Raw genomic sequence first — 25,542 nt, 5'->3', positions numbered from 1 at the left:
CTTCCCACCTACTAAAAGGACCTCAGTGGTGTTAAACCTCTGTGCTTCTGCAGTCCTTGTCATTGTCCACAGCTGCCATGGGTTCTCACCCTCTGGGGTGCATTTCCCTAGAGGGGAGTAATTGGGTTTTATACCTTCCTCTAGCTGTAGGTCCCTAGGGGGACAGCATTACCCCTAGTTAAAGGAAAATATGAAACTTGCCCTGGTCCCTGACCCCAGCAGGGCTAAACCCGGAGGCCACACTGAAGAGAGGGCACGTCACTCAGCTGTCACCAAATGCCTTGGGTCATCAGGGTCCTTGCAGACAAACCCCTCCCTTCTTGAACCCAGCCAGCTAGCCCACTTGAGACTTATTTGACTGTAGAAAGTACAGTATAATATGCAAAGCCCTGAGGCTTTTGGAAGAGTGTGGCAAGGCTGCTTCATGCTGCCTTGTTGTCCTGCTGAGTAGTAACACCCACTAGGGTCCCAGGAAGGGCCATCGACAATCTGAGCTTTTGTTTTTCCTGCTCAGTCACGACTGTAGCCTCCAAGTGAAGCGAATGCTTCAGATAATGTCTTTAAGTGTCGCCACTGGAGCATGGCATACACATTCAGTTTGGTTTGGGAAGTGGATTCGGTACTCTTTGGTGTGGGAAGTGGATTCGGTACTCTTTGGTGTGCTTCAGTGTGCCTGCTGCTTACTGGGTTTATTCCCACCAGGAAGTTAGATTCTATTGTCTGTCCTGTGTGCCTGGCCATGCGCCACATGCTGCAATAGAAATGAGAGGAGAAATGTGGTTGGCTAGAGGGAGGGAGTGGGGACGAAGCATGGTAGAGTCGCAGAGTTGCTGTGTCCCCAGCTCTCAGCTGCAGAGAGCCTGGCACACAGGGGGCATTTCCTGCGTGTTTGTTCAAGGGATAAAAGAAGCAGAGGAGTGTGAGGGGCAGTCTGTGTGGAGGAGACTGGCAGGTGACAGTCGAGAAGAGCTGCCCAGAGAAGACAGCATGGACAGTGCTCTGTGTCTTTAGTGATGCTCTGGTTCTTTGCACTGAGAGCCTCCCTGAACTGGGGGCCTCCCTGTGACGGCCTGTCTATGTGCCTGCCCTGTGTGCCATCCCTGGAGGCCATTTCTCAAGACGGGAGGTACTTCCTGGGGAACACAGAAGTGTAAGGACAGCTTTTGTTTCTGGGTTAGGTGGCCTCAGCAAAAATCAGATGACCAGGTCCTGAAAAATGTCCTTGCTGACTAGTCTGGAGTGCACAGAAGTAGGAGCAGGCCGTCAGAGACTTGGTGGACCAGAGCAGGTTTCCCAAGAGAAGTGAAAGAAGTCACCATGCAGGGACCCCGCCTCCAAACACCTCTACACTGTGTATTCTGGGTCTTCAGCACAGACATTCATGCCACAGCAGAATGCAGCAATGGCAGGGGACACCTGTCCTTCACAGGACTCCTGATGAGGATACTGCTGGTAACCAGACAAGCAGGGAGTCAACAGCACTTTAGTGATGAGTCTCAGAAGTTAAGTCCTTGCCCAGTGCCCATCAGATGGGCAGAAATCAACCCATCTAGGTCCCATGGCTTGTGTTCTGTAGTACTGCTTGCTGCTGGCTTCTTTTAGCCTTGACATGAATGCACGTCAAGACCCTGTACTGGGAGCAGCGGAGGGACAGTCTATTTAGATGCTCACCTGTGATACCCTGAACAGCAGGAGACTTGTCTGCCTCTAATAGGAATAAAAACTTGGAGGGAGACTCTGCCAGAATGACCCAGCATGGGACAGTTAAGAGCTGGTAAGGAGCTGTCCCAGGGAACTTTCTGGGACATCTGCAAAATTGTCATGCTGTATAAGTGAATATGAGAAAGGGGAAGGGATGGGGTCATTTATGCAGAGTGGTGATAATGCCCTGGAAGGAACTGTTTGAAATAGTATGGAGGAGGATGTGAGAGCCCAGGCTTGCACATCCAGCCACCCTAGGCCTGCTGTTTGACTAGGTATGTGACCCTAAGCATTAAACCATGTCTCTGAAGCTTTGTCCAGCTTTGAATGATGGAGCATTTCTGTCTACTTCATGATGCCCGTGGGGAAGCTGACAAGCTGACTGGCATCTGTAACATTCTGGGTTTTCCACTGCACCCATAGGCTTTATCTTCATAGCTTTATCCGGTGGCCTCTCAGGGCCTCTTTGTGGGAACTCTGATCCTGCTACGCGTTGCCTGATTTCAGTGGCTCTCTGGAGCCATTGAGCAAACCTCTACGACCCATTTAATCTTGTATCTTCCTCGCCTCCAAACCTAGTACCTCATAGGTGGTGCCGATAGCTTCAGTTATAGCCTGGTGGTCTTGGCCACAGCTGTAGCGGCCTTTGTACGCCACGGTGGCTGGATCTGGAATCGCTTTCCTAGTGCTGATATTTGAGGGTAGTGATGGAGAAGCAGGAGAGATCGGAAGCAGATGAGGCTTTGAGTTCAGGATGAGACCAGCTCTGCCATCTTTGAGCTATGCCTCCTTGAATCCCTCCCGCACTGCTTCAGTTCCTAGACTGTTGTTTCAGGAACATAAGGTGTCTCCTAATGAACTGTGAAAGTGTCAGGTTGCAGCTTTCTTGCCTCCCTGACTACACCCTTTGGCAGCCCTGGATAGACAGGCTCACAGGTGTGTCCTTGGACTTGTGTTGGGTCCAGCAATTGTACACCCCCCCCCCGTATGTGGGCCCCATGATTCACACACAAAAATTCGTGTATCTTTTACAGCATGGTTGAGGCTCAAGGGATGGGTAAAACCAATAGAAGAGCCAGTGGACAAAAGCAAGACATCTTCTACAATTGTCTGGGGGCATCCACTTTTGCTACATTTGGGGCCCATCGTTGATCCTATTCTCACTCCTTGAACTCTCTCCTCCATGATAATGTTCCTTATTTGTTGGATTCTGTCTGTCTCTTGACTCAGTACAATCTTTTCCTCATAGTGTTTCGTAAGATGTGTGCTAGCTACTTTTTCTTCCAGCACTGTGACAGAATATTTGATAAGAAGAAACTTGATAAGAAGAGTTTATTTGGGGTTATAGTTCAAGGAGACACAGTGCGTCATGGTGGGGAAGAGCAGGCTGCAGGAGTGGGAAGGGGCTGACTGCCTTGTATCAGCAGCCAGGAAGTTGAGACAACAGAGAGAAATGGGGGAATATCAAGGAAAGAGCAGGGAAGATGCCAAATCCTATAGCTCTGTGTCCAGCCCCTGGGACTCATGACGAAATCATCTGGGCTCCAAAAAGCTTACGTAGCCCAGCCCTCCAACTTTTCTACCTTCAACACATACAGCATCTCCCTTAGGCCAGATCTATTCTATACCTGTACCTTTGCTCAGTAAATGTCCCATAGTTTTGACATCTCTAACATCCTGGGCTCTCCAGGGCAGCATAGATTTTTACCTTCCAAGCTGCATAGCAGTGACCTCTCTGGGCCTTTTTGTGGGAACTTTGCCACTCCCATACAGTGGCTCTCTGGAACCTTACAACAAACCTCTATGATCTTTAATATCTGCAAAACTAGTACCTCCTGAATAAAACAATACTATCAACTTGAGATATAGTTTGGTCACCTTGGTCACAGCTGTAGTGGCCTCTGTAATGCCTCGTTAGATCTGGGGCTGCTTTTCTAGGAAGTTGTTGGGATCAGGGAATCCCTTCAGATGCTTTCTTGGTTCCGGTTCTCTCCTTTCAATTAAAGCTGGCGCGTGTGATGAGTGGTATCTTGTTTGCACGGATCTTCCCTATTGTCCTAGTAATAGAGCAGGAGATTTTACTTTAATGGAGTTAACCTCATTAACAGTTCCAGCCTCTCTCCTTTTGCATCTGCCTGGTCTGCCACTTTAAACGTCCTCATTGCCTTAGTTTCTTTTCTGTTGCAGGGACCAAATACCGTGACTAAAGCAACTTACCAAAGAAAGCATTTAGTTTGGGCGCTCACGCTTCCAGAAGGTTAGAGTTCTTGCTCGTTATGGCAGGGACCGTGGCAACAGGCAGGCAGGCATGGCAAGGGAGCAGTAGATGAGAGCTTACCTCTGACCTATAAGCAGCAGGCCGAGAGAGGGTGAGGGAGAGACTGGGAATGGTGTGGGCTTTTGAATCCTCAAAGCCAGCCCCCAGTGACACACCTCCTCCAACAAAGCCACACCTCTAATCCTTCCCAAACAGTTCTAACAATGGGGGGGGCATTCCAATATATGGGCCTGCCATTCTCATTCAAACTACCATACCCATTCACTTTCTAGCCAGAGGGCACATTTAAAAAATACGCCCTGCCCCATTGTCCCTAATGTTCACTGCAGACCTGGATGAGATTGGTTAGTTAGTAGTAATAATTCCATAGCCTGAAAGTTACCTCTCAGAATTTCCTCTGCCTAACACATTAGTGTGTTACTTTTAAATTGGGCCTCACTCAAGTTCTCAGGATAGGGGTAGGATGAAGCCGTATTCTTTGCTAGAAGAACACACACATGGATGAGATTGGTTAGTTAGTAGTAATAATTCCATAGCCTGAAAGTTACCTCTCAGAATTTCCTATGCCTAACACATTAGTGTGTTACTTTTAAATTGGGCCTCACTCAAGTTCTCAGGATAGGGGCAGGGTGAAGCCATATTCTTTGCTAGAAGAACACACACATGGCCTCTAACCCAGATCCCAATAGGGTCCTTGTTCTGTTCTGACATCTTATGAGCTGGGCCTCCACTGCCCACATTTCTGCCAGGATTCTGGCCTTTCAAACTCCCACCAGAATACTTTAAGTTTTGCTACAGTGTTCTAAAGTGTTTTTGTAACCTAGTGTTCCAAAATCTTTCAAATTTCTCCTTCAGGCAAATCCCAAAAGCCTAAGCCCACATGGCCAGATTTATCACGGCGGTGGCCTCGCTTCTCATTACCGTGTTCTGTATTAGTTACTCTCTGTCGTTGCTATTGGCAAAAACACTTAGCAAGAAACACTTAAGGGAGGAAAGGGTCAATCTGGCTTACAGTTCAAGAGAATACAGTCTGTCACACTGAGGAAGGTATGGTGGCAGGAACAGTAAGCCAGCAGGTAACATTGTATCTGTAGTCAGGAAGCAGGGTGGCTAGGAAGTAGAATTGGCCTGTAAACCCTTGAGACCCACCTCCTGAGACCCATTTTCTCTAAAGGGTTCTATTGCCTAAAGATGCCACAGACTTCCCAAACAGCGCTACCACCCAGGGATCAAGGTTCACACACAGGAACCTATGGGGCACAGTTCACATTCAACCCACAGCAGGTAGGCTGATCATTATTTTAATCTATCTTCTAGCTGGCTGTCAAGAAACAACTTTTAACTGCAGTGGAAAGTCGTTTTTTTTGTCTATCAGCTCAGTGAAGATCCAGAAGATGAATGGCTCCTTGCAGGAGTGTAGAAAAGCTGACAACCTTGTACGGCATGGACCTGAGTGTATTCTGGTCAACTCAGTGGATGTAAATTAGCTCCATCTTTCAAAATGGCAGATGCACTGAATCTAGCAGTTTCACCTTCCCCACTTATTTAGCCGTGCTCCCAGTTGTGCTCAACATTTTATACACGTGATACTCAGTGTTGTTTGAATGGCAAAATACTGAGGAAGAGCAAATAGAAAGTGAGAAATAGAAAGTTTGGTTAGTGTACATTTTTGGTATTTCTCAAATTGAGAAACTTATTTAAGATTTAATTACAAGTTTTACTTTTCTTTTTTTTGAGACAAGGTTTCTCTGGAGCTTTGGAATCTGTCCTGGAACTCGCTTTGTAGGCCAGGCTGGCCTCGAACTCATAGAGACCCACCTGTCTCTGCCTCCCGAGTGCTGGGATTAAAGACATGTGCCACCACCGCCCAGCTTACAAGTTTTACTTTTCGAATAATTTTACACTTAATAGAAAAACTAACCCCACACTTACCTAGCTGCATGAAGCCCTGGTTCAATCTCCAATGTGAGAGGAAAGGAGAGAGAAAGCAGAGTGGGGGAGGGGAAGACCAAAGCAACATAGAGAGGTTTCATTTGCTGCCCCCACATGCACACTCCTTCCTCTACAGTTAACTCTTACACTAGTATTACGTATTTGTCACAGTTAACAAACCAATATTGCTACATTATTATTGTCCAAATGATTTTTGCCCACAGTCCTTCTTTTGGTTCCAGTATCCCACCAGGGAAGCCATGTTTGGTCCCATGTCTCCTCGGGCTCCTCACTGTTGGCCCAGTCTCTTGACCTTCTCTTCTTTTTAATGACCTTGACAGTTAGGGGGAGTGCTGGTTGGGCATCTTGGGTCCCCTGCCCCACCAAGTGGAATTTGTTCTACTATCTTTATGATTAGAATGTGCACCTGTGCTTGTGGAAGAAGGAACCACGGAGAAAGTGCCTCTTTGGTATGCACGTTGACGGCATCGACAGCTCGCGTAATAGGCAATAACGGCAGCTAGAAAACACAGTATGATGGATTAAGTGGGATTAGTTATTGGTTTACTTTCAGTTTTATGGTATCTATCCCTCTCTCCACAAAAAAGAACTAACTAGCTCTTGGATTTTTCTCTTAATTCTGTTATTTTTCTACCTAATTGAGCTTAGTTTACTTATTTTCATTTTAAGAAGTGTAACAATGTGGGATCCAGTGAGACGGACCGCCCAGAAGACGGAGGTGCAAGCCAGCAAGCTTGATGGCCTGAGTTTGATCCCAGGACCTCTGCGGTGAAAGGGGAGAACTGATCCCCATGAGTTGTCCCCTGTTCTCCATATTCTCACCTTGGCGTGCATGTCCCTCACCCCAAATAAATGAACTAATGTTTGAAACAAATTGTTAGTGTAAGCACTTTATCTGTGACTTCCTTGTCAGAGGCATCCCACAAACCTAATAGATGAATTTTCTGTTACTTTCTAGATACCATGCATTTGCATATGAAATTTTAAAATCTGAATTGTTTAAAGAGAATCTAAAAAATTCTCATCCCCTGTTACGTGCTGTATCCACTTTTTGAGGCTTTATCTGTATCTTAATATGCAGGAAATGCTTTCTCTTTTATCATTTTTATTGACTTTTATTGAGCTCTACATTTTTTCTCTGCTTCCCTCCCTACCTCTCCCCTCCCCTCCAACCCTCTCCCAAAATCCCCATGCTCCCAATCTACTCAGGAGATCTTGTCTTTTTCTACTTCCCATCTCAATTAGATCTATGTAAGTCTCTCTTAGAGTCCTCATTGTTGTCTAGGTTCTCTGGGATTGTGATTTGTACATCGGTTTTCTTTGTTTTATGTTTAAAAATCACTTATGAGTGAATACACATGATAATTGTCTTTTTGAGTCTGGGTTACCTCACTCAAAATGATGTTTTCTAGCTCCATCCATTTGCCTGCAAATTTCAAGATGTCAATATTTTTTTCTGCTGTGTAGTACTCCATTGTGTAAATGTACCACATTTTCCTTATCCATTCTTCGGTCAAGGGACATTTAGGTTGTTTCCAGGTTCTGGCTATGACAAACATTGCTGCTATGAACATAGTTAAACACATGTCCTTGTGGCACGATTGAGCATCCTTGGGGTATATACCCAAAAGTGGTATTTCTGGGTCTTGAGGAAGGTTGTGTCCTAATTTTCTGAGAAATCACCACTCTGACATGCAAAGGGGCTGTACCAGCTTGCATTCTCACCAGCAATGCAGAAATGTTCCCTTTACTCAGCAACCCCTCCAGCAGAAGTTGTCGTCAGTGTTTTTGATCTTGGTCATTCTTAGAGGTATAAGATGGAATCTCAGAGTTGTTTAGATTTGCATTTCTCTGATGATTAAGGATGTTGAACATTTCTTTAAGTGTCTTTTAGCCATTTTAGATTCCTCTGTTGAGAGTTTTCTGTTTAGGTCTGTGCTCCATTTTTTTTTATTGGCTTATTTGTTCGTTTGATGACCAGTTTCTTGAGTCCTTTGTATATTTTGGAGATCAGACTTCTGCCTGATGTGGGGTTGATGAAGATCTTTTCCCGTTCTGTAGGCTGCCGTTTTATCTTGTTGACGGTGTCCTTTCCTTTACAGAAGCTAGGAGAAGCTTTCTTCCTTTCTTTTTATTTCATGTGCATTCGTGTTTTGCCTGTGTGTATGTTTTGTGAAAGTGTCAGGTCCCCCAAACTGAGCTATAAGCAATTATGAGCTGCCAAGCAGGAGGAGTTCTATTGGCTCCATGGACACCAGAAAGAACTTGCTTTCTTTGCACTTGAGACACAGAATACAATCCACACATCAGTTAGATCTAGTGTACTAATCATGTAGGCTTTGCCGTTTCATGGTCTCTAGTTCATTTGGTCAGCTGATCACTCATGAGCTGGAAGATGGGAATTAAAATCACCTGCCCCGCAGTTTCTCTCTCTTTGGCTTTGAATGATGGGCTCTGTCTGATGTGGCTGGTCTTCAGCTGGGGATCATATTCCTTTGTTACTACAGATAGTCTCCTTTGCTTCATTTAAAACTTCTGCTTTGAAATCCACTTTGCTTGCCTCTTGCTTAGTCTGTTCTAGGTATAAACTTACACACAACTGTTTGTCTGTCTGCCCTTCCATTGTTTTTTGCTCTGACTTACTTTTCTTCGGGATGGCTCTCATGTGTTGTCTGTGGCAGGGGAATTTGTCTTCTTCCTAGCTTTAGTCTTTGCCTTTGAGTGGTTTGTTATGGCTGTTCGTTGACATGGCTACTGCTTCGGTCTCGGTTTTACTATCACATCTTCTGTCTTGATGTCTTCTTGCTTCGATAGCTTCTTAAAACAAAGCCCTCGGGAGTACCGTCTGTTTTACTTTGTGCCGCCTTCCTTCTGACAGTTTAGAAGGTTTGTGCTTTATTGTTAGTTGGGGAAGTTATCTTTAGAATAACTATGTAGAATGAATTTAATCTTTTGTTTAGACTGCCTGCCTTCTAAAATGAGTAACTGCAAAGATTGTTTACCGATTCTATCACAGTTTCTAGATGCTTTACCGCAGCTGCTTTAAATGACAGCGTTTCTCGAGTTGCCTTTTCTTGGTCTTTTTCTCCTTTGTTTCTCTGATAGTATCTTGGAATTTTTAAATGAAATTTACTGATTTTGTGTTTGTGGGGTATGAGTGTGCCCCAGCATGCATAAGCGGTCAGAGAACAACTTGGGAATTGGTTCTCTCCATCTACCACGTGGGTCTTGGGATCCAACTTGGGTCTTCAGACTTGGAGACAAGCACCTTCCAGACTGAGCCGTTCTCCAGTGGCGCCTTCGTTCCATGCAGGTATGGTTGGTTCTCTCTGCTCTGGGGGCTGTCTTGCGTCAGGATTTTGCAGACATATTTGCAGAAGTGCTGGAAATTACACAGAGAGCACAGGATTGCTCTGTGACTGGGGAAGTGATTTCTTTTGGTAGTTGCTCCCACCCCCACCCCCAGTCAGCAGAGAACTGTAGCTGTGGACTTCTCTCCTCCTGCCGGGCCTTTGCTCTGTTGCCTGTGAAGCAGGAAGGCGGGTTGTGGTTTCCTCTGTTTCCCATCCTTCCCATTCCCTGAGAGGCCAAAGGCAGTTCCTGACACCAGACTGCACATCCTATGCCCAGTGCCCTTGGTTAGACCATTGGATTCTTCCTCCAGGAATCCCAGCTGCTCTACAGGCTTTCCCACAGCCCTGACCCGCAAGGCACCTTCTCGAGGTGTTTTAGACTGGCTTTGATCTGGGCTGCTCTGGGCCGCCTCTGACTGTGTTTGGCAGCCTTCCCTCCTAAGCTGTGGTTTGGGTTACAAACGTGTCCAGTTTTGCTGAAGAGGACCTTTGCATTTCTATTTCTTTCTCCTTGATTTTGGGTGATTTCAGATCAGAACATGAGTAATTTTATTCTGCCGCCTTTCAACTATCGAGTGTTGGGGATTTTTGTGATCGAGTATTCTCTCAGATCAAATGTCACCCAGAACTTTTCCAAATAGAGTTGATGCCAGCCGAAGCAGAGGCCTAACAACAGAAAGGGAACAACATGGGAGAGGAGACTAAAATTGGAGAGTTAAAAACACGTGTGTTCATGCTGAGTGGCAGCAGGGGAGTCCTTCCTTCCCTTCTTCACTCTGGTTGGGGTGTGCTTCTGTCAGGGTGGAGTAGTAGACTTTCCTGTCAGTGAGAAGCACCTGAGACAACAGCCTGAGAGGAGAAGGGTTTGTTTTGGCTCAGAGTCCCCGAGTTTCAGTTCATAGTGGCAGAGGGCATGTGCGGGAGGAGGGAGGCTCTGATGGCGAAGGCCAGAAGCACACAGGGTACCAGAGGTGCCCCTGTCTGTCCTCCCAGACACTTTCGGTACAGTGACAATGACACTCATGGTTATCATGGGGCTAAGGAGATGGCTCAGGCAGTAAAGTGTTTGCTGTACAAACACAAGGACCTGCGCTTGATCCCCAGAAGCTATGTAAAAAAAGCCAGGCATGGTGGTTTGTACTTTAAATACAAACCCTGGGGAAGTGGAAAAGGTGACGGATCCCTGGGATTTGCTGGTCAGCCAGCTTAGCCTATTCCGTGAGTTCGAGGCCAATGAGAGACCCTTATTTAAAAAATAAGGCAGATGGCACCTGAAGAATACATTTAAGGTTGGTCTGTGGGTTACTTACACATATGTGCATATGCACCTGCATACATACATGCACCCAGACCTACACACACACACACACACACACACACACACACACACACACACACAGGTGTGCGTACATACACTCAAGAAAAAGAAGTAACTATCACAAGTTCGCCTCTTATCAATTAATATGCAGGTTACAACATTTCACCTCTGGCTCTCAAAAGGCTCAATTCTGTCTCATAATGTCTTAACATGCTTTTAGTCTCTCTCATATCTCCCCAGAATCTCAACAGTTGCAACATTGTTCAGGTCCAAATTATCCTCCGAACCTCCATGCACATGTTCATCTGTGGGTCCCTGCAAAATCCAAAACAAGTCACATGCTCCCAAGATATGACGGCACAGACTAAACATTCCCATTTCAATAGACGGTGTCGGGGAACAGAAAAGACGGAACCAGAACATGACTTAAACCTCTTAGGGAAAACATGGGGTACAAGGTGTCATAATGTCCACTTTGGAAGGCCCCAGCACCCTTGGGTCTATGACATTGTCCCTTGCAGCTCCCCTGGCCTCTCTGTTGGCCGTCTCTGCTCACTGCCTGCTGCCTTCTTCAGCAGACATCCCGCCTTCCTGCGTCTTTGGCTTCACCATCATGGTTTTCCTGCATCACGGTTGGCTTCATGCATCCGCCTTCTGGGGATCCCTTGCCTGCAGGAATTCCATGCCTGTCACAGACTGTCTGGCCACCTAGGCCTTCCTTTGCACTTTAGGCTTAAACCTCTGTGATGCAATAGTTCTTGCATCCTGCAGGCCTGTAAAACCAGCATGGTGGGTCATGCTAGATTTCCTGCCTCCTCAGGCGATAGCCGGAGCACCTTGGCTCCTGGCTGAAGTGGCCTGGGAGTACCTTCATGATTGGAAACAGAGACTATTTATTTCCTAAGTACCTGGCGAAGGCAGGGTGCCCTGGAGCTGGCTTCTTGGGACAGAGTCTTTCAAATAAGTGAAAACCTTCACACTCTGGAGCCAATTCCTGAGATGCTCTCAAGGCATCCTACTGGTTGTCCTGATGTCCCTCGATAATGGCGCTAACCTAGCATTTCTCAATCTGTGGGTCGTCATCCCTTGTGGGGATCAAATGACCTTTTCACAGGGGTCGTGTATCAGATAGCCTGCATATCAGCTATTCCCTTTACCGCTCATAACGGTAGCAAAATCATAGTTATGATGTAGCAATGAAAATAATTTTATGGTTGGGGTCCCCACACCATGAGGAACTGTTTTTTAGAGGGTTGTGGCATTAGGAAGGTTGAGGGTCACTGCTCCAATCTCTTTAGAGGCCTCACTGTTGTGGCTTCTAAATCTGTCATTTTTCTCATTGCTCTGGCAACCCTGACAAAAGCATCTTAAGGAAAGGGTTTGTTACCGCTTGACACAGTTCCTGGTGGTGGAGAAAGCTGGGTGGCAGGACTGAGGGGCAGGCTTCTTAAGTGTCTGCCTCTTCCTGCTCTGTATTTGCTCCCAGACCGCACTGTGAATCTGGCTGAAGAGCCAAACTTAGCCCCAGCCTGAACACTGTGCTGCCCTGAGAATTCCTCCCTGAAATTAATTCATTCCTCACCTTTAAATTCAGCCTCTGTAAAGTCTCAGGACATGGACAAAAATGTGCACAGCTTCCGTGCTAATGGGTAACACAAACGGCCTCAGTTCAGTTCCCATGAGGCTTTGTTTCTGCCTAGAACTGGATGAGATAGATGCCTTTGCTGTTTGTTGGCATTCCTCTCGGCAGCCTGGTCTCCTCAGGTCTCAGAATCACCCATACAGCTGTACTTACAGAATTCTAGGATTTTTCTGGCTGGCTTCTCCAACCTTTGCTGAATTCTTCTTGCAAATTAGTTCCATGAGCTTCTATACCACGTGATCAGATATAGTCACAGCACCGGCCACACCTTGGTGTCAGTTTTTCTGCGTTTGTCAGCCTTCTGTGCTGTGACAGAACGTTGACAGAATGCAGAGGTTTCTCTGGTTGTCGTGGCAAAGAGGGTATGCCCACCACAGCCACTCCAATCGTGATGATGGCGGCCAGGAAGGTGGGGAAGAGAATGTGCCTACAGTTGGCAGCTTTCCCTTTCCCCCCTTGTATTCTGGATTGCCAGCCTATGGAAAGGTGCTGCCCACATTTAGGGCGGGCCTTCCACCCTGGGTTAGTGCTTTCTAGAAACGTCCTGGCAGATATATCTAGAGGTGAGCTTTACTGATCTCATAGGTACTTCTGAAGTGGACACTGGAGATGAACTATGTGTCACCAATAGGAAGTCATGGGCAGGCGAGACAGAACATGGGGGCATCCTGTCTTCTCACTGGCCCTGGAGAAGTCCTGAGCCAGGATGCCCCCAGGCTAAGGAAGAAGAAGAAGGCACACACCTGTCCTCTGCCAGCCGCGAGAGTCAGGTGGGGCAAAGCTCAGCCTTCCTCTTCCCATACTTAGGACCATCTCAGCACCCCAAAGTCTCTGGGGCCCAAATGACCCTACCGTGTCCAGTTCCTCGGCCTCCTGGGAAACTGCCGTCTTTGCAGCGAGGGATACTAACTGGGATAAATGTTAGCAATGATGCTTCTATGCCCAGGGAAAACACTGGTGTGTCCAAGAGAATTAATTCCCTATGGAGTGCCTGGAGAACAAAGCCAAGAGGACCCCTGTCTCCAGAGTCCCAGGTCTGAGCTTTTAGCGTATCGCCTTTCAGATTCTCATCATACCACCCGAATGGGAGGTGTTGTATCCCATCTTACAGAGGGATGTGTGTCAGCGATGTCTGGCTCCACAGTTTGGGTGAATCAGCTCCCTTTTCCTCTTTCTTTGTCATTTATTTTCCCGTGGCGACAACACACTACCATCTTCAAGTAGTTGTCCCTGGGTGACCCCGCCAAACTGTGTCTTGCTCTGTGTCTTGCTTCCCAAACCTGGTTCCATTTTAAGATATATATATATATATATATATATATATATATATATATATATATATATATATATATATATATTTTAAGCTCCAGATAACTGGAGCTGCAAACCCATGAGCCACATGCTAAGTGTGTATGACCCCATGTCTCAGCACTCCAGTTTCTTGGGGTTCCGTTCCTCTTGTGACAGCGATTTCCAGCGGTTACTCTGGTGCCAAGAACAGACTCTGAGAGCAAAGTTCCTTGACTCTTGGCTCAGTCACTTATTACCTGTGAGACTGGCTAATTACTGACTTCTTTAAGATTTAGATGAACGGGGAAACCTTAATCATTAAGGACGGTGTCTGCCGTATCTCATATACTTGGAAAGTACCAGATATGAAGTACCATTAATTATTATGCGCATTAATTATGTGGTAGGGCCTTACAAAGGGCCCTTCCAAGGCCTAGGTATAAATGAAGGGACGAATAGCTGACTGTTGATGCTTCTGTCGTAACTTGTGCCCTTTGCTTCCTTCCAGGAGCTTGGGCCCCTGCCACAGCCCAGCAGAGGCTGTAGAGATCAACCATCAGGAAGCCTGGTTCCCAGCCCCGGGGTCCATCCCTGGCTGTGGGGAGTGGAGGCTCCCACAAGGTAGCAGTGGCTCGAAGTGGTCCCCTCCCCATAGTGAGCCATGGGCCAGAAGCTCTCTGGGAGCCTCAAGTCTGTGGAGGTGCGAGAGCCAGCTCTTCGGCCTGCCAAGCGGGAGCTTCGAGGCTCAGAGCCCGGGCGGCCAGCGCGGCTAGACCAGCTGCTGGACATGCCTGCGGCAGGGCTGGCTGTGCAGCTGAGACATGCCTGGAACCCCGAGGACCGCTCGCTTAATGTCTTCGTCAAGGATGATGACCGCCTCACCTTCCACCGTCACCCAGTGGCCCAAAGCACGGATGGCATCCGCGGCAAGGTGGGCCATGCCCGGGGCCTGCACGCATGGCAGATCCACTGGCCAGCTAGGCAGCGGGGTACCCATGCTGTGGTGGGCGTGGCCACGTCCCGTGCCCCTTTGCACTCAGTGGGTTACACCGCACTGGTGGGCAGCGACTCTGAGTCATGGGGCTGGGACTTGGGCCGCAGCCGCCTCTACCACGATGGCAAGAACCGACCTGGGGTGGCATACCCTGCTTTCTTGGGGCCAGATGAGGCCTTCGCTCTGCCAGATTCCTTATTGGTCGTGCTGGACATGGACGAGGGCACGCTCAGCTTCATCGTGGACGGCCAGTACCTGGGCGTGGCCTTCCGTGGCCTCAAGGGCAAGAAACTGTACCCGGTGGTGAGTGCCGTGTGGGGCCACTGCGAAGTCACCATGCGCTACATCAATGGCCTTGACCGTAAGTGTGCTGGCCTAGGTGGCAAGGGGTGCAGAGGCCTCCTGCCCCAGAAGAGTTGGGGAGCGGGTAAGCAGTGCAGGGAGAGCTGCAGTTGGGGAGCACTGCCCTTTTCAGTAGTGATCAGGGCATGGTTTTGAATTTTGTCTTTGTCAAAGGCTTTGCAGTTTGGAGGCTATGTCTCAGTTTTCCCATCTTCAAATGGCACGGAGGTCATGATCAAACTCAGGGCACTCGGGGGTCACATGGCCATACTCCAACTCAAGGCACTCAGGGAGGTCACATGACCATAGTCCAGTGCAGGGTGGTCACATAGCCAAACTCCAACTCAGGGCATTCAGGGAGATGGGGGTCACCTAGAATCATATGTGTACTTAGAATAGTAAATGCGCTTGATAAGGGCTGTGCGTGCCAAAGAGATTTAGGGAATGACCCAGCCTAGTCCCTGCTGGAGAGCATCACCACTGCCCGGCCCCTGGGTGGGAGTCCAGCTGTCAGACAAGAAGTAGCGTTAGCAACTGTCACTTATTGCCGCCTACTGGATGCAGCTTTGAACACCCAGATCCCAGCCCCTTCTGGCAGCTGTCAAAGGAGGTAAACTACTCTCCCCTCCAATGGACTGTGGCCCTGTGGAAATGGAGCCCTGGGCTATGGAAATTGGCCCCTTTTCCAGACAACCAGAAATCTAGATCCTGTGACCTGCCCCGGCAACTGCTAACGACTCTGGTTGAAGTGAAACTCCTCTGTGGGCTGTAGGTCTCACCCTAGAGGCACCTAGGCCTCCTTTATTCACAGTGCATAACCTATCAGGTAGTTGAAAAGTTAATTAGTGCTGGGAGGGGGGCAGTGCAGGCCTTTAATCCTAGCACTTGGGAGGCAGAGACAGGGAGGAAAGGTAACCTCTAGGAAAGACACACATGGCTATGTGGCCCATCCCGAATCCCAGGGCTTGGTTGGGCTTGCTCACACATAACAGCTATTGTGGTTTAAACAATGGAATGTCCCCCATAGGCTCGTGTTTGAACTCATCCCCTTCAGGGAGTGGAACTCTGTGGGAGGAAGGAAGTTGATCATGGGGTGGGGTGGGGGAGGGGATCTTGAGGGGTTTCTTTTGTTGTTTGAAACAGTGTTTCCCTGTGTAGCCCTGCTGTCCTGGAACTCACACTGTAGACCAGGCTGGGCTTGAACTCACAGAGATCCTCCTACCTCTGCCTCTCAAGGGCTGGCGTTAAAGGCGTGCGTCACAACCACTCGGCAGATCTTGAGTTTTTATAACATGGCTTCTTCACTTAATGTCAGCTCTCTGTTTCCTGACTGCAGATGTCTTGGGACCAGCTACTTCCTGCTCCTGCCATTTGCTATACTTTCCTTGTCATGGGGACCACATAGTTTGTGAGGCCTAAGCCAAGATGATTTGCCCTGAAGTTTCTTCCTGTCAGGGGTTAGGTCACAGCAGTGAGAAAAGTGACAGTGTGCCAGTCTGCCAGTCTGCCAGCAACCATCTATAGATGTCTTCCCTACCAAATCTTACAGAAGTGAGCGCTTGCAGCCCCATTTCCAGGGTTCATTCTAAATGAGAGGTATAGTTGTCAGCCAGTATGGCTGATTCTGTACACCTTTTTCTCTTTTGAAAGACAGAGAAAAACAAACAAGCAAACAAAAAACCTAAAGCACAGACCCCTGAACCATAAGCAGGATCCTCCTAGGTCTGTTGGCCTCTGAGATCAGCCATTTTCCCATGTTCCCCTCTTCAATTGACAGCCCAAGAGTAACATTCCAGAAAAGGAACCACGGGCAAGGTTTGACTTGTGTGTTTGCTTGAGGAAAATATGGGCTGACGGTTTGAGAGTGGTAAGCCAACACAAAAGTGGCCAGAGCTCCCAACTCCAGTGTAATTGGCAGCGTTTTTACTGGTGTTTGTTTCTGTGGTTGTTGGACTAAGGTTAACAGTGGAATGATGCTCCGTTTTCTGTTGAACTGTAAGTCCCTGGAGCAGATGAGTCTGCTCCGAGCAGGGTGATCATCGTGGTGCTTTGTAGGAAGTGTCTGGAATCCTCTTAGACATGGCGATGAGGAGACAATGGCACCAGTGGGCTCTCTGGCCCACCTGGGACGCTTACTGCTGGAATTAATTTGTGCTTGTGCTGAAGCTCCGGAGGGTGTGTCCCATCCCTCTGGAAGTCCCTAGCTCAGTGGTTCTGTCTCTAGTGAGACACTCGAATTCCCTAAGATCCACTCTATTCATCTGTAAAATGGGACATGGGATCCCTTTCTTAGCTTGGATGTTGGCATCAATTGTCTGAAATTAACAGCAGGGGGAGCTATGAAAGCCTAAAAAAGAATATTTCCTTTCGGTTATTGACCACTCTGGCTTATTAGTTGGTATTCAACAACAAAACTAAGTCACTAGCATATTGTTCCCGTGGCTCCCTTGTGGCTGTTAGAGTCGGGGATCTCCTGTGTTACTGAAGGAGGCTGGGTGGGAAAGACGGTTGTGTTTGATGCATTTTGACCTCATGGATCCTTTGGATAGTTTTATCTCCTTTACCAGTAGCTGGGTTTTTTCAGGCTGGCAGAATCTGGAACAGGACTCAGGAGGTGCAGGCGAGTACAGGGTAGGGCTGGGATAGTGGAGCAGGCTGTCATGATGCGAGCCTGTAACATCTCCTGTTTGATGACCAGGTGAGTTTTCCTGGCATTGTGCTGGGGGATCTGAGTCAAACCATTTCCCTCCATGGGAATGCATGGTGGAACCTGGCCCAGATCACCCTCTGTATATACAACATAGCTCTTTCCCAATCAACTCCCAGCCCTTGGACCCCACTGTAGCACAGGCTACACCACATAACCCAAGGCTTGTCCCAAGCTAAGCTTCCCTCTCTGCCATCATACCTCTACCCAAGGTAGAGGATGCCAGTCTTGTCTGGAGGACAGCCCAGTAACCTTGGAGTTACTCCTTCCTCAAAGCCTCAGTGTCCCCTCTTCAGCTTGGGGTGATCAGACACACCAGCACTAAGCAGATACCTAGTAGGTGGAGTCCATTGCTGCAATTAACTAGCTGGGCTGAGGAGGTTCTGGGGGTCACAAATCAAATACACAGAGTGGCCTCTGTAAAGCATTTTCCTCTAATGCAGTGGAAGTTGTTAATGGATAACTCCTTTTCAATTTATGATTTTTATGACTGTAAAAGCAAGCCTTAAAAGGTCTTACCACACTGAACCCTGAAGCACGTGTTGGACGGACAAGAGCTCCTGGCAGTGCAATTTCCTCTTGCAAATGCATGATGCCCTGGAACCTCTCATGGGTAGAATTGTTCTTTTATTACATGGCAGAATGATATGGCTTAGCGTCTTGGGTTTTCCTGCAAAGACCCGGAGGACGCTCAAAGGTCTGTAACCAATACAGCTGAGGTGTGTGTAGCTGAGGTGTATGCAAACCAAGCCAGGCACATGACTAGGCTGTGTCAGTTGTCCAGATCCAACCTAGTAATAGCAATAATAATACTAGCTAGAAGTATCTCATCCTGCTGGGCTCTTTTCTAAGCCCTTCATAAAATTAATCATTGAAATACTCTTTAAGTGAATATATGGATAATCATCTTTGATGCACCCTGAAGGAATTGATGGTCAGTGAAGTTGAGCAAGTTGCCCAAAACCACACAGCTCATAGCTGAGGAACCTGGATTTAGGTTGAGGCAAATGGTGTGAGACTCTTGTGGGGACCCTAGCAGACAAGGCAGGGGGAGCCGACAACTCAGGAGGGTCGGCTCCACCTGACTTTGTGGCCCTCTGTGGTAAACTTAGCTGAGATCCTGCCATGCTATCTCTGTTGCTTTTTCTCCTTCGGTTGCTTCCTTCCCGGCCTGCAAAGATCTCTGCAGAGTGCACTGAAAGCTAGGCAGGGTGCAGAGGCCGACTCTGCTGCTTGGAATCAGGTATGCTTTATCCCTGAGTGGGGGAGGATACCCCATCTACTCTCACACTCACCCCTGGACTGCCCTAGCCCAGTGTCTGGACTTGTTCCCTGGCCTGAAGGCTCCTCTTCCACAGTCTGGTGACTGAGTGCTAACAGAAGGGTGTTGTCTTGGAGTTCCTGCGTGGTGAGTGGGATATAAGAGACATAGGTGGAAGCAAGGAGCCCCAGATGGAGGCCAACATCCTTGGGGGCCTCAACAGCTTTGATATAGGGGGACTAATGGTTCTCTTTGTCAGGGGAACCCATGGGCTATACTTTTACTCTGGTGTTGGGTGTGTGCTGTTTTGGGGGTGTTCTACACAGAGGGCCCATTGATGCTCAGGATTGACTTTTGGTTGAAGAGCAGAAGCACAGATGTGGTGTCCTGGGACCAGCTGGCCGTGAAGGCCTGTCCACTTGTGCCAAGCAGAAGAAGCTATATTTCCAGTCGTCTTTCCTAGATGGTTTAATCGATCTGCCAACAAGTATTTATGGGCTCAGCAGTGCAGCAGTGGAGGCTGGCAGCCAGCCAGCGCTTCCGGTATTGATGGGGACCAGAGAGGTTTTCCACAGGATGACTGCAAGGGCACCCTCCCCTTGTCAGACTGTGTTCCTGCTCTGTGTGGAGCCCACCACCCTCCTGCTCAACACTCAGGAGTCTTGTGTGGGCAGCGAGGTTCTCCAGACTTCGCTGATGACAGGATGTGGCTCCTCCACCATGTTTGAGCTCCTCATCTTCTCTCAATTTGTCACCCCAGCTCACTACAGACCAGAGAGACCCTGTCCCCAGCCCCCACTCAGTGGGTTTGTCCTTTTTGCTCAAGTGATGGAGATGTGCTCAGGCAGGGGTGGTGGCCAGGGAAACATCTGTGACAGGTGGAAACCGTGGGAACTTGATACATTTATGATCCTTTTAATCAGTAAAGATGAGGGCTGGATAGCAGCTGTCAACAATACACAGAGTTGTACGTTGAAGCATCCCCGCCACAGTCTCCAGTCCCCGGCCCCCTCACATCGTTGCCACCAGCCACCATCAGCAGTTTCTTGTGTATCCTTCCAGAAATACTTGCGACAGGGAATTTTTAGATCACACTGTAAGCAGAGCTTCGCATCATGGCTTCCCCCAACACACACACACACACACACACACACACACACACACACACACACTTTAATGGATCTTGGCAATTGTTTAAACATCAGTTATGGTAGAATGGCCCTCATTTCTTATTAACAGTTGCATGTATTTTCATAGTATGGATGTCTAATGATTTAATTATTCAGATCCCTATTTTTGGGCAGCCAGGCAATTTCCTGTAAGAATAGACTTTTAATCTTAAATTGAATTCCATTCATTCCCCCTTCCCGCTACTCAACATTCTCAAGCCTCGGTTTTTCCATCTGGGCAATGGGATACTCAGACGACCATGCCAAGCACTGTAGAAGTGAGGTAAGAGTGGAATCCGACCCAGCACTTAGGTGGCCACTGTGGGTGTGCCCATGCGAGCCGTCATCACACGTGTGCATTTCCCGTCGTTCCACTGAGCTCACCTCAGGCACCCAGTGAGCACCGTGGGTGATTGGGTTTCTCTTTGAAGGGACAGTAGAGTTACATGGCCCTGTTGCCAAGAAAGCTGTAAACACCTTATTGCACTGAGATTTTTTTCAGCTGTCCCGACCCAAATGCAGGCTGTCCATCAGCACCATAAGAACCTGACATGCCCTTGCGTGCACAGAGTGGACCGTGCTATGTATGGTTTGTGGTGACGCCACTGCTGAAGGGAGATGACTCTGAACCGGGAGCGGCATCTGTGTTGTTAGCCTCTGTCTGGTCCTCCGCAGGGCACCCTATGCGGAAGTGCTCAGTAGGTGCTGCATAGTGGGAGCTGCATCTCCGTCTTCAGAGCTTCCTTTCTCGTAGCGCCCCTGCATGGAGGGCATAGTAGATGCGCCGCACCCCTGCACAGACAGTATAGTAGATGCGTTGCACACCTGCACAGATGGCATAGTAGGTGTGATGCACCCCTGCACAGACAGCATAGTAGATGCGCTACTGCGTGTGCACAGGAACAGAATGGCCTCTCACTACCTGAATGGCTTTTCTTTTTTCCTTCACAGCGGGGACAGAGTCACAATGGGCTGGAGTAGAAGGAGCAGTCTGTGATCACTGCCAGCCCTCTCGCAATCTGACCCCAGCGTGACCCGACCCCACTTCCTATTGTGTGCTTCGCATGGCACATCTGTCCCCACATCCAGACCAGCTGGAAGTTGTGTGATAGGCCAGGCGGTTCCATTCAGGACCTTGGCATTCAGAAACTGGCCCCCTACCTTTTGTTCTCCACAAAGGGAACAGATTTTCAGCTGAGAAAGAGCCTCGCTCAGCTGCCACAGTCCTGCTTTGAGGGGAATTCTCACATTTAATAGTTATGAATAGTCCCACATAGCCCTGTCTTCACAAAGGCCTTTGACATGTAGATGCCAGTGTCTGGAGCCGGGTATGGGTGGGACTGGTGTCACACTAAGTGTCACTCTGGGCCAGCATGGTCTGGAGGTAGATCTGGCCTCAGGAACTCCTGGCACCCAGGAGTCTGAGCTCTACCTAGCTGTCACCTGAGTGAGTCATTTTAACTCTGAGCTCAGTTTGTTCTTCGGAGAAAGAAAAACATTCTGCCGCGAGGTGTCAGAATCATGGGTGATACATCAAAAGTGACCTAGCTAGTCCTGGCGCATAGTAGGGGCTCACAAAATAGTGGACACAAAAGTGCTAATATTGTTCCATGGATCGGAAAATCACTGTGGACAACGTTGTTAGTAAACGTTGGTCCACGCTGCACTCAGAGGGATTTCTTCACACAAGGGAAGCCTTCTCTGTGAGCCGTGTCAGAGGTTTCCCACTGAGTGTCCGACAGGCTGTGTCTCTCAGTGGTAACTTGCCTGGTGAACCTGTCCTCAGCAAGGACATGTGAACAAGTGGCACCACTCCGCCTGTGGCCATGTGCTTACCAGTCAGGAGGAGATGCTAGGTGGAGGGCCTAGCCACTATTGGACGTTTGTGGGGAAATGGGGAGGAGGCAGCGTGTCTCCAAAGCATTCAGGTGAGAAAGCGTGGGGAACGGCAGCCAGTCGGTAGCCACATTGGATAGGTGGTTGTGGAGAGGTTCAGAGAACCAGGAGGACTTGCCAAGGTCACCTACCAGTGAGCAGCAGAACCAGAGTCAAAACCCAGGCTCCAAAGGCTTTGAAGATGTTACTGGCAAGACATGAGTGAGTGAATCACCAGCGTGGTTCATGACTCGGGCCTCGAAAACTGGTGTATGATGTAGGGGAGGTTGGGATGCCAAGGTCAGTGAGGACTTTCTGACTGCTATGTTTCTCGGAACCCTCATCTGGAGAGTGACTGTAGTGACATTTGTCCCGGGGACCTTTGGCAGTGAAGGTTATGTGGGACCCAGTAGGTCTGTGGAGGCCCAAGATGCTGATTTTCTAATACACTCTGGGCTGATGCGCATGACGCTACATGTCACAGGTGTGGAATGGAGCGGGCATCCTCACCACCACACTGTTCCCAGAAGCCCCCACCTCCCATTTGCTTCTTCCTTTCCAGGTGGCCCTGCAGACTTGCTAGTCTACAATTCCTCTGTAGTTTGGTCAGGTGGAAATGGCATGCTTGCCCATGAAAGCCAAGCCTAGTGCTGCTCAGCCTGCCTGTACCCATAATCTCTCCTGCCAGCGGATGCCAGGGCAGGTCCTGGGCCATGCGCCTTGTCCCTATTGGGCCTCAGCATCTTCTCCTTCCTGTTCAGTTCACTTCCATCTTGTGCTCCCCTCTCCATCTGCCACATGGGAATTTCACAGGATTGTGGCAGAGCCACGCTGTGCAATGACCCGGAAAAGATTGCAATCCAACTGCTTAGCTCCCCAACACAACCGGGGCCGGTCAGGGCCTTCTGCTCGGTGGCTCTCTGACTCTCCTTGAATGCCCCCTCTCCCATCCACAAGCCCATTTTGCACTTGGGATGTTGGAGGCTCAGGACCATGAGAAGACAGCTCGTGGACCTGTCTAGTGCTTACCTGTAATTCACAAACTAGAACCCCGAGGGTCATGCCCAGTTTTCTTTGGTGACAGCTAGGCCTTGGCTCTCGTGGGCTTCATGAAGATGCTGAGGTTGGCCTTGGTCACTGCCACAGCACCTGTCCACTGCACTAGTTCTCAGCTCAGCCCGTGGCACTGGTGACCGTTCTGAGCAGGAGATGCTGGGAAAGCAGTGGATGAGCGAGCATATTTACCGGGAGAGCTGCAGCCTGCAAGGCTGGCAGCAGCTTTTTTTCCCCTTCCATCAGGGAGCCAGCTGATTTGCCCTGTCTCGTCCTTTGGTTATGGCAAGGGGGTGGTTAGCGTGAGTTACAGTCTGGCCCAGACACTAATAAGGCTGCTGTCAGAGGTCTTCCATAATTCAAGGGAAGGCTGTGCTGTGTAATGGCCCCCTTCGTCAGATCTTCCAGGGCTGAGGGCCTCCTTAATGATTTATTTGCCTAGGATGAAATTAAGCCAAGACAGTGTGAGCTTGGAAAATACTGCCTCGCTGGCTTTCCCAGTTCATCCTGTTCAGAGGCCACCTTCTATAAATAGAACTGTGAGAACCTTGCTTCGTGACCTGCCTGCTGGGAGCCCTGACAGGCAAGGGCTGCCCCACCACAGGTTCTTGAGACGGCCCCTGGCCAGCACGTGGCCCCTGTCTCCTACTCACCAAACTTGGCACCCCTCTGTGATACAGTGGCAGACAGATATACTAAAACTTGACCTTGTCCCAGCCTCAGAGTCCCTTCAGTACGTACTTTTTTTTTTTATTTAAAGATGATTTGATGTTCGTGTGTGTGTGTGTGTGTGTGTGTGTGTGTGTGTGGCCTGCATGTGTGCATTCATGTCTAGTGTCCACAGAGTTCAGAAGAGGGCAAACCATGATCCCCTGGAGCTGAAGTTACAGATGGTTGTGAACTGCCATGTGGGTGCTGGGAACCTAGGTCCTCTGCAAAAGCAACAAATGGTACTAACCTCTGGGCTAACTCTCTGGGACCCAGTGTGTGCTTTTGAGTAGCTCCATTTGGACCCAGACTGAGTTCCAAAACTTGTCCTTCAGAAATCATTTCACAGGGGTGCCCCAGGGAAGATGCAGATTTGCTTCTGGTGTTTAGTGAGGTAGATGAAAGTCCACTGCCTGAGACTTAGGCCTTGCTCGCAGGGCTGTGTAGGTGGTTGCCCCTCGTTGAAAGTCTAACATGGTGAACATTGGCCATGTGCTCAGAGTCCAATGGGATGTTTATGTCAAGGCTTCTTTGGGAATCTAGAACCCAGAAGAACCTGATTATCTTAGGAGAGACACCCACATAAGATCACGTTAGACTTGCATGATGGTAGTGGTGCTGGGCACATGGTTGGAAAGGGGCTCTGCCATCCTGTTAGTATCTCAGCTACACATTGGCCCTAGACTCTCATCCACACCCGTTGCCAAGCTTGTCGGTGTCTTTTCTGTGTTTTTTCATAACTTGGGTGTCTCTTGGCTGTTCGTCACCCTTCCTTTGTATACCGAGAGCTTTAACATGTGCTAGGTGGCTCACTGTTTCTTGGATCTTGATCTAAAGTTCTTGGTCCTGACTCTGGAGAACTCTGATTGGCTCCCTCTGGGAGGGTCTCTTAGGTAGACTGTTATCTGTGGAAGTATTGTGGATACCCTCAAGTTGGTCACTTAGCACGTCTGTTGGAGCAGTTGAAATACCTTACTAGATACCATCATCTGTTAAATCAGGGTTCCTTTAGCAGTCCTGGAATGTGTGTTACAGGCTTCTCCGTCAGTTTGTGCCAGAAGCCCAGCATTGGCTAGAAAGCTAGCCATCTGGGATGCCCTCTGTGATCAGGGGCAGATGGGGAGAGTATGGGCAAAGCAGAGCAAGGAGTGATGTCCTGAATTTCTAGAGATAGGTGGGAGAATGTTGTCCAAGGCAGGAGTGAAGGTCCAGCTTCCAAAGCCTTCTCATGGGCTCTGAGAGCAGAGACATGCTATCAGATGTCTTAGGGGTTCCGTCGCTGTGAATAGACACTGTGATCACAGCAGCTCTTACAAAGGAACACATTTCATTGAGATAGCAGCTTACCGTTTCAGAGGTTCAGTAGCTGGAGAGCATGCAGGCAGACCTGGTGCTGGAGAATTCTACATCTTGATTCAAAGGCAACAGGAAGTGAACTGAGACACTGGGCATATATAAGACCTCAAAGCTGGCCTCCACAGTGACAAACTTCCTCCAACAAGGCCACACCTCCTAATAGTGCTACTCCCTTTGAGGGCCTTTTTTTTTTTTTCCAAACCACAGCAGAGATCAGATGCTTTCCTTTCCAAAGGGATAAGGTATGTGCCTAAGTGAAGTGTAGGGTACCACTGTTCAGAAAGGTATCCATACTCCACCTGTGTCTCCTCCGGACATCCTGGAGGCCTCTAAGTTGATGGGCAATGTGTGGAAGCACTGCCTAGAGCCAGGTCCCCAGAAACAATCCCATTCTCATGTGTGTCCTTCTGTACTTTCAAGGTCATTGGGTACATTCTCAGGCCCTCAAGTATTTGCATCTCCTTACTAGCCTATCCCAGCTTCTGATGCTTGGGTTCTCAGTAAGTGCTAGTCACACATATGAATACCTATTGTGTGATATT

General features: G+C 48.7%; 1 protein-coding gene across 2 annotated transcripts in view; it reads left to right on the top strand.

Moving 5' to 3' along the window:
- The window catches only part of Spsb4 (splA/ryanodine receptor domain and SOCS box containing 4), a 76,995-nt gene that overhangs the window by 6,593 nt on the left and 44,860 nt on the right, over positions 1-25,542 (top strand). The window contains exons 1-2 of one of the 2 annotated variants that reach the window (XM_085689593.2): positions 8,534-9,245; positions 14,044-14,890. In XM_085689593.2, coding sequence (XP_085545719.1) covers positions 14,197-14,890 — 694 coding nt within the window. In that variant the 5' untranslated portion in view covers positions 8,534-9,245; positions 14,044-14,196. Of the gene's footprint in view, positions 1-8,533; positions 9,246-14,043; positions 14,891-25,542 lie in introns of those variants that run through there. The other variant, XM_085689592.2, reaches the window with a different exon arrangement.

Source organism: Myodes glareolus, chromosome 4 (genome assembly GCF_982192425.1).
Source record: "Myodes glareolus chromosome 4, mMyoGla1.1, whole genome shotgun sequence".
Lineage (NCBI taxonomy): Eukaryota > Metazoa > Chordata > Mammalia > Rodentia > Cricetidae > Myodes > Myodes glareolus.
This window is presented reverse-complemented; position numbering and strand designations above follow the sequence as displayed.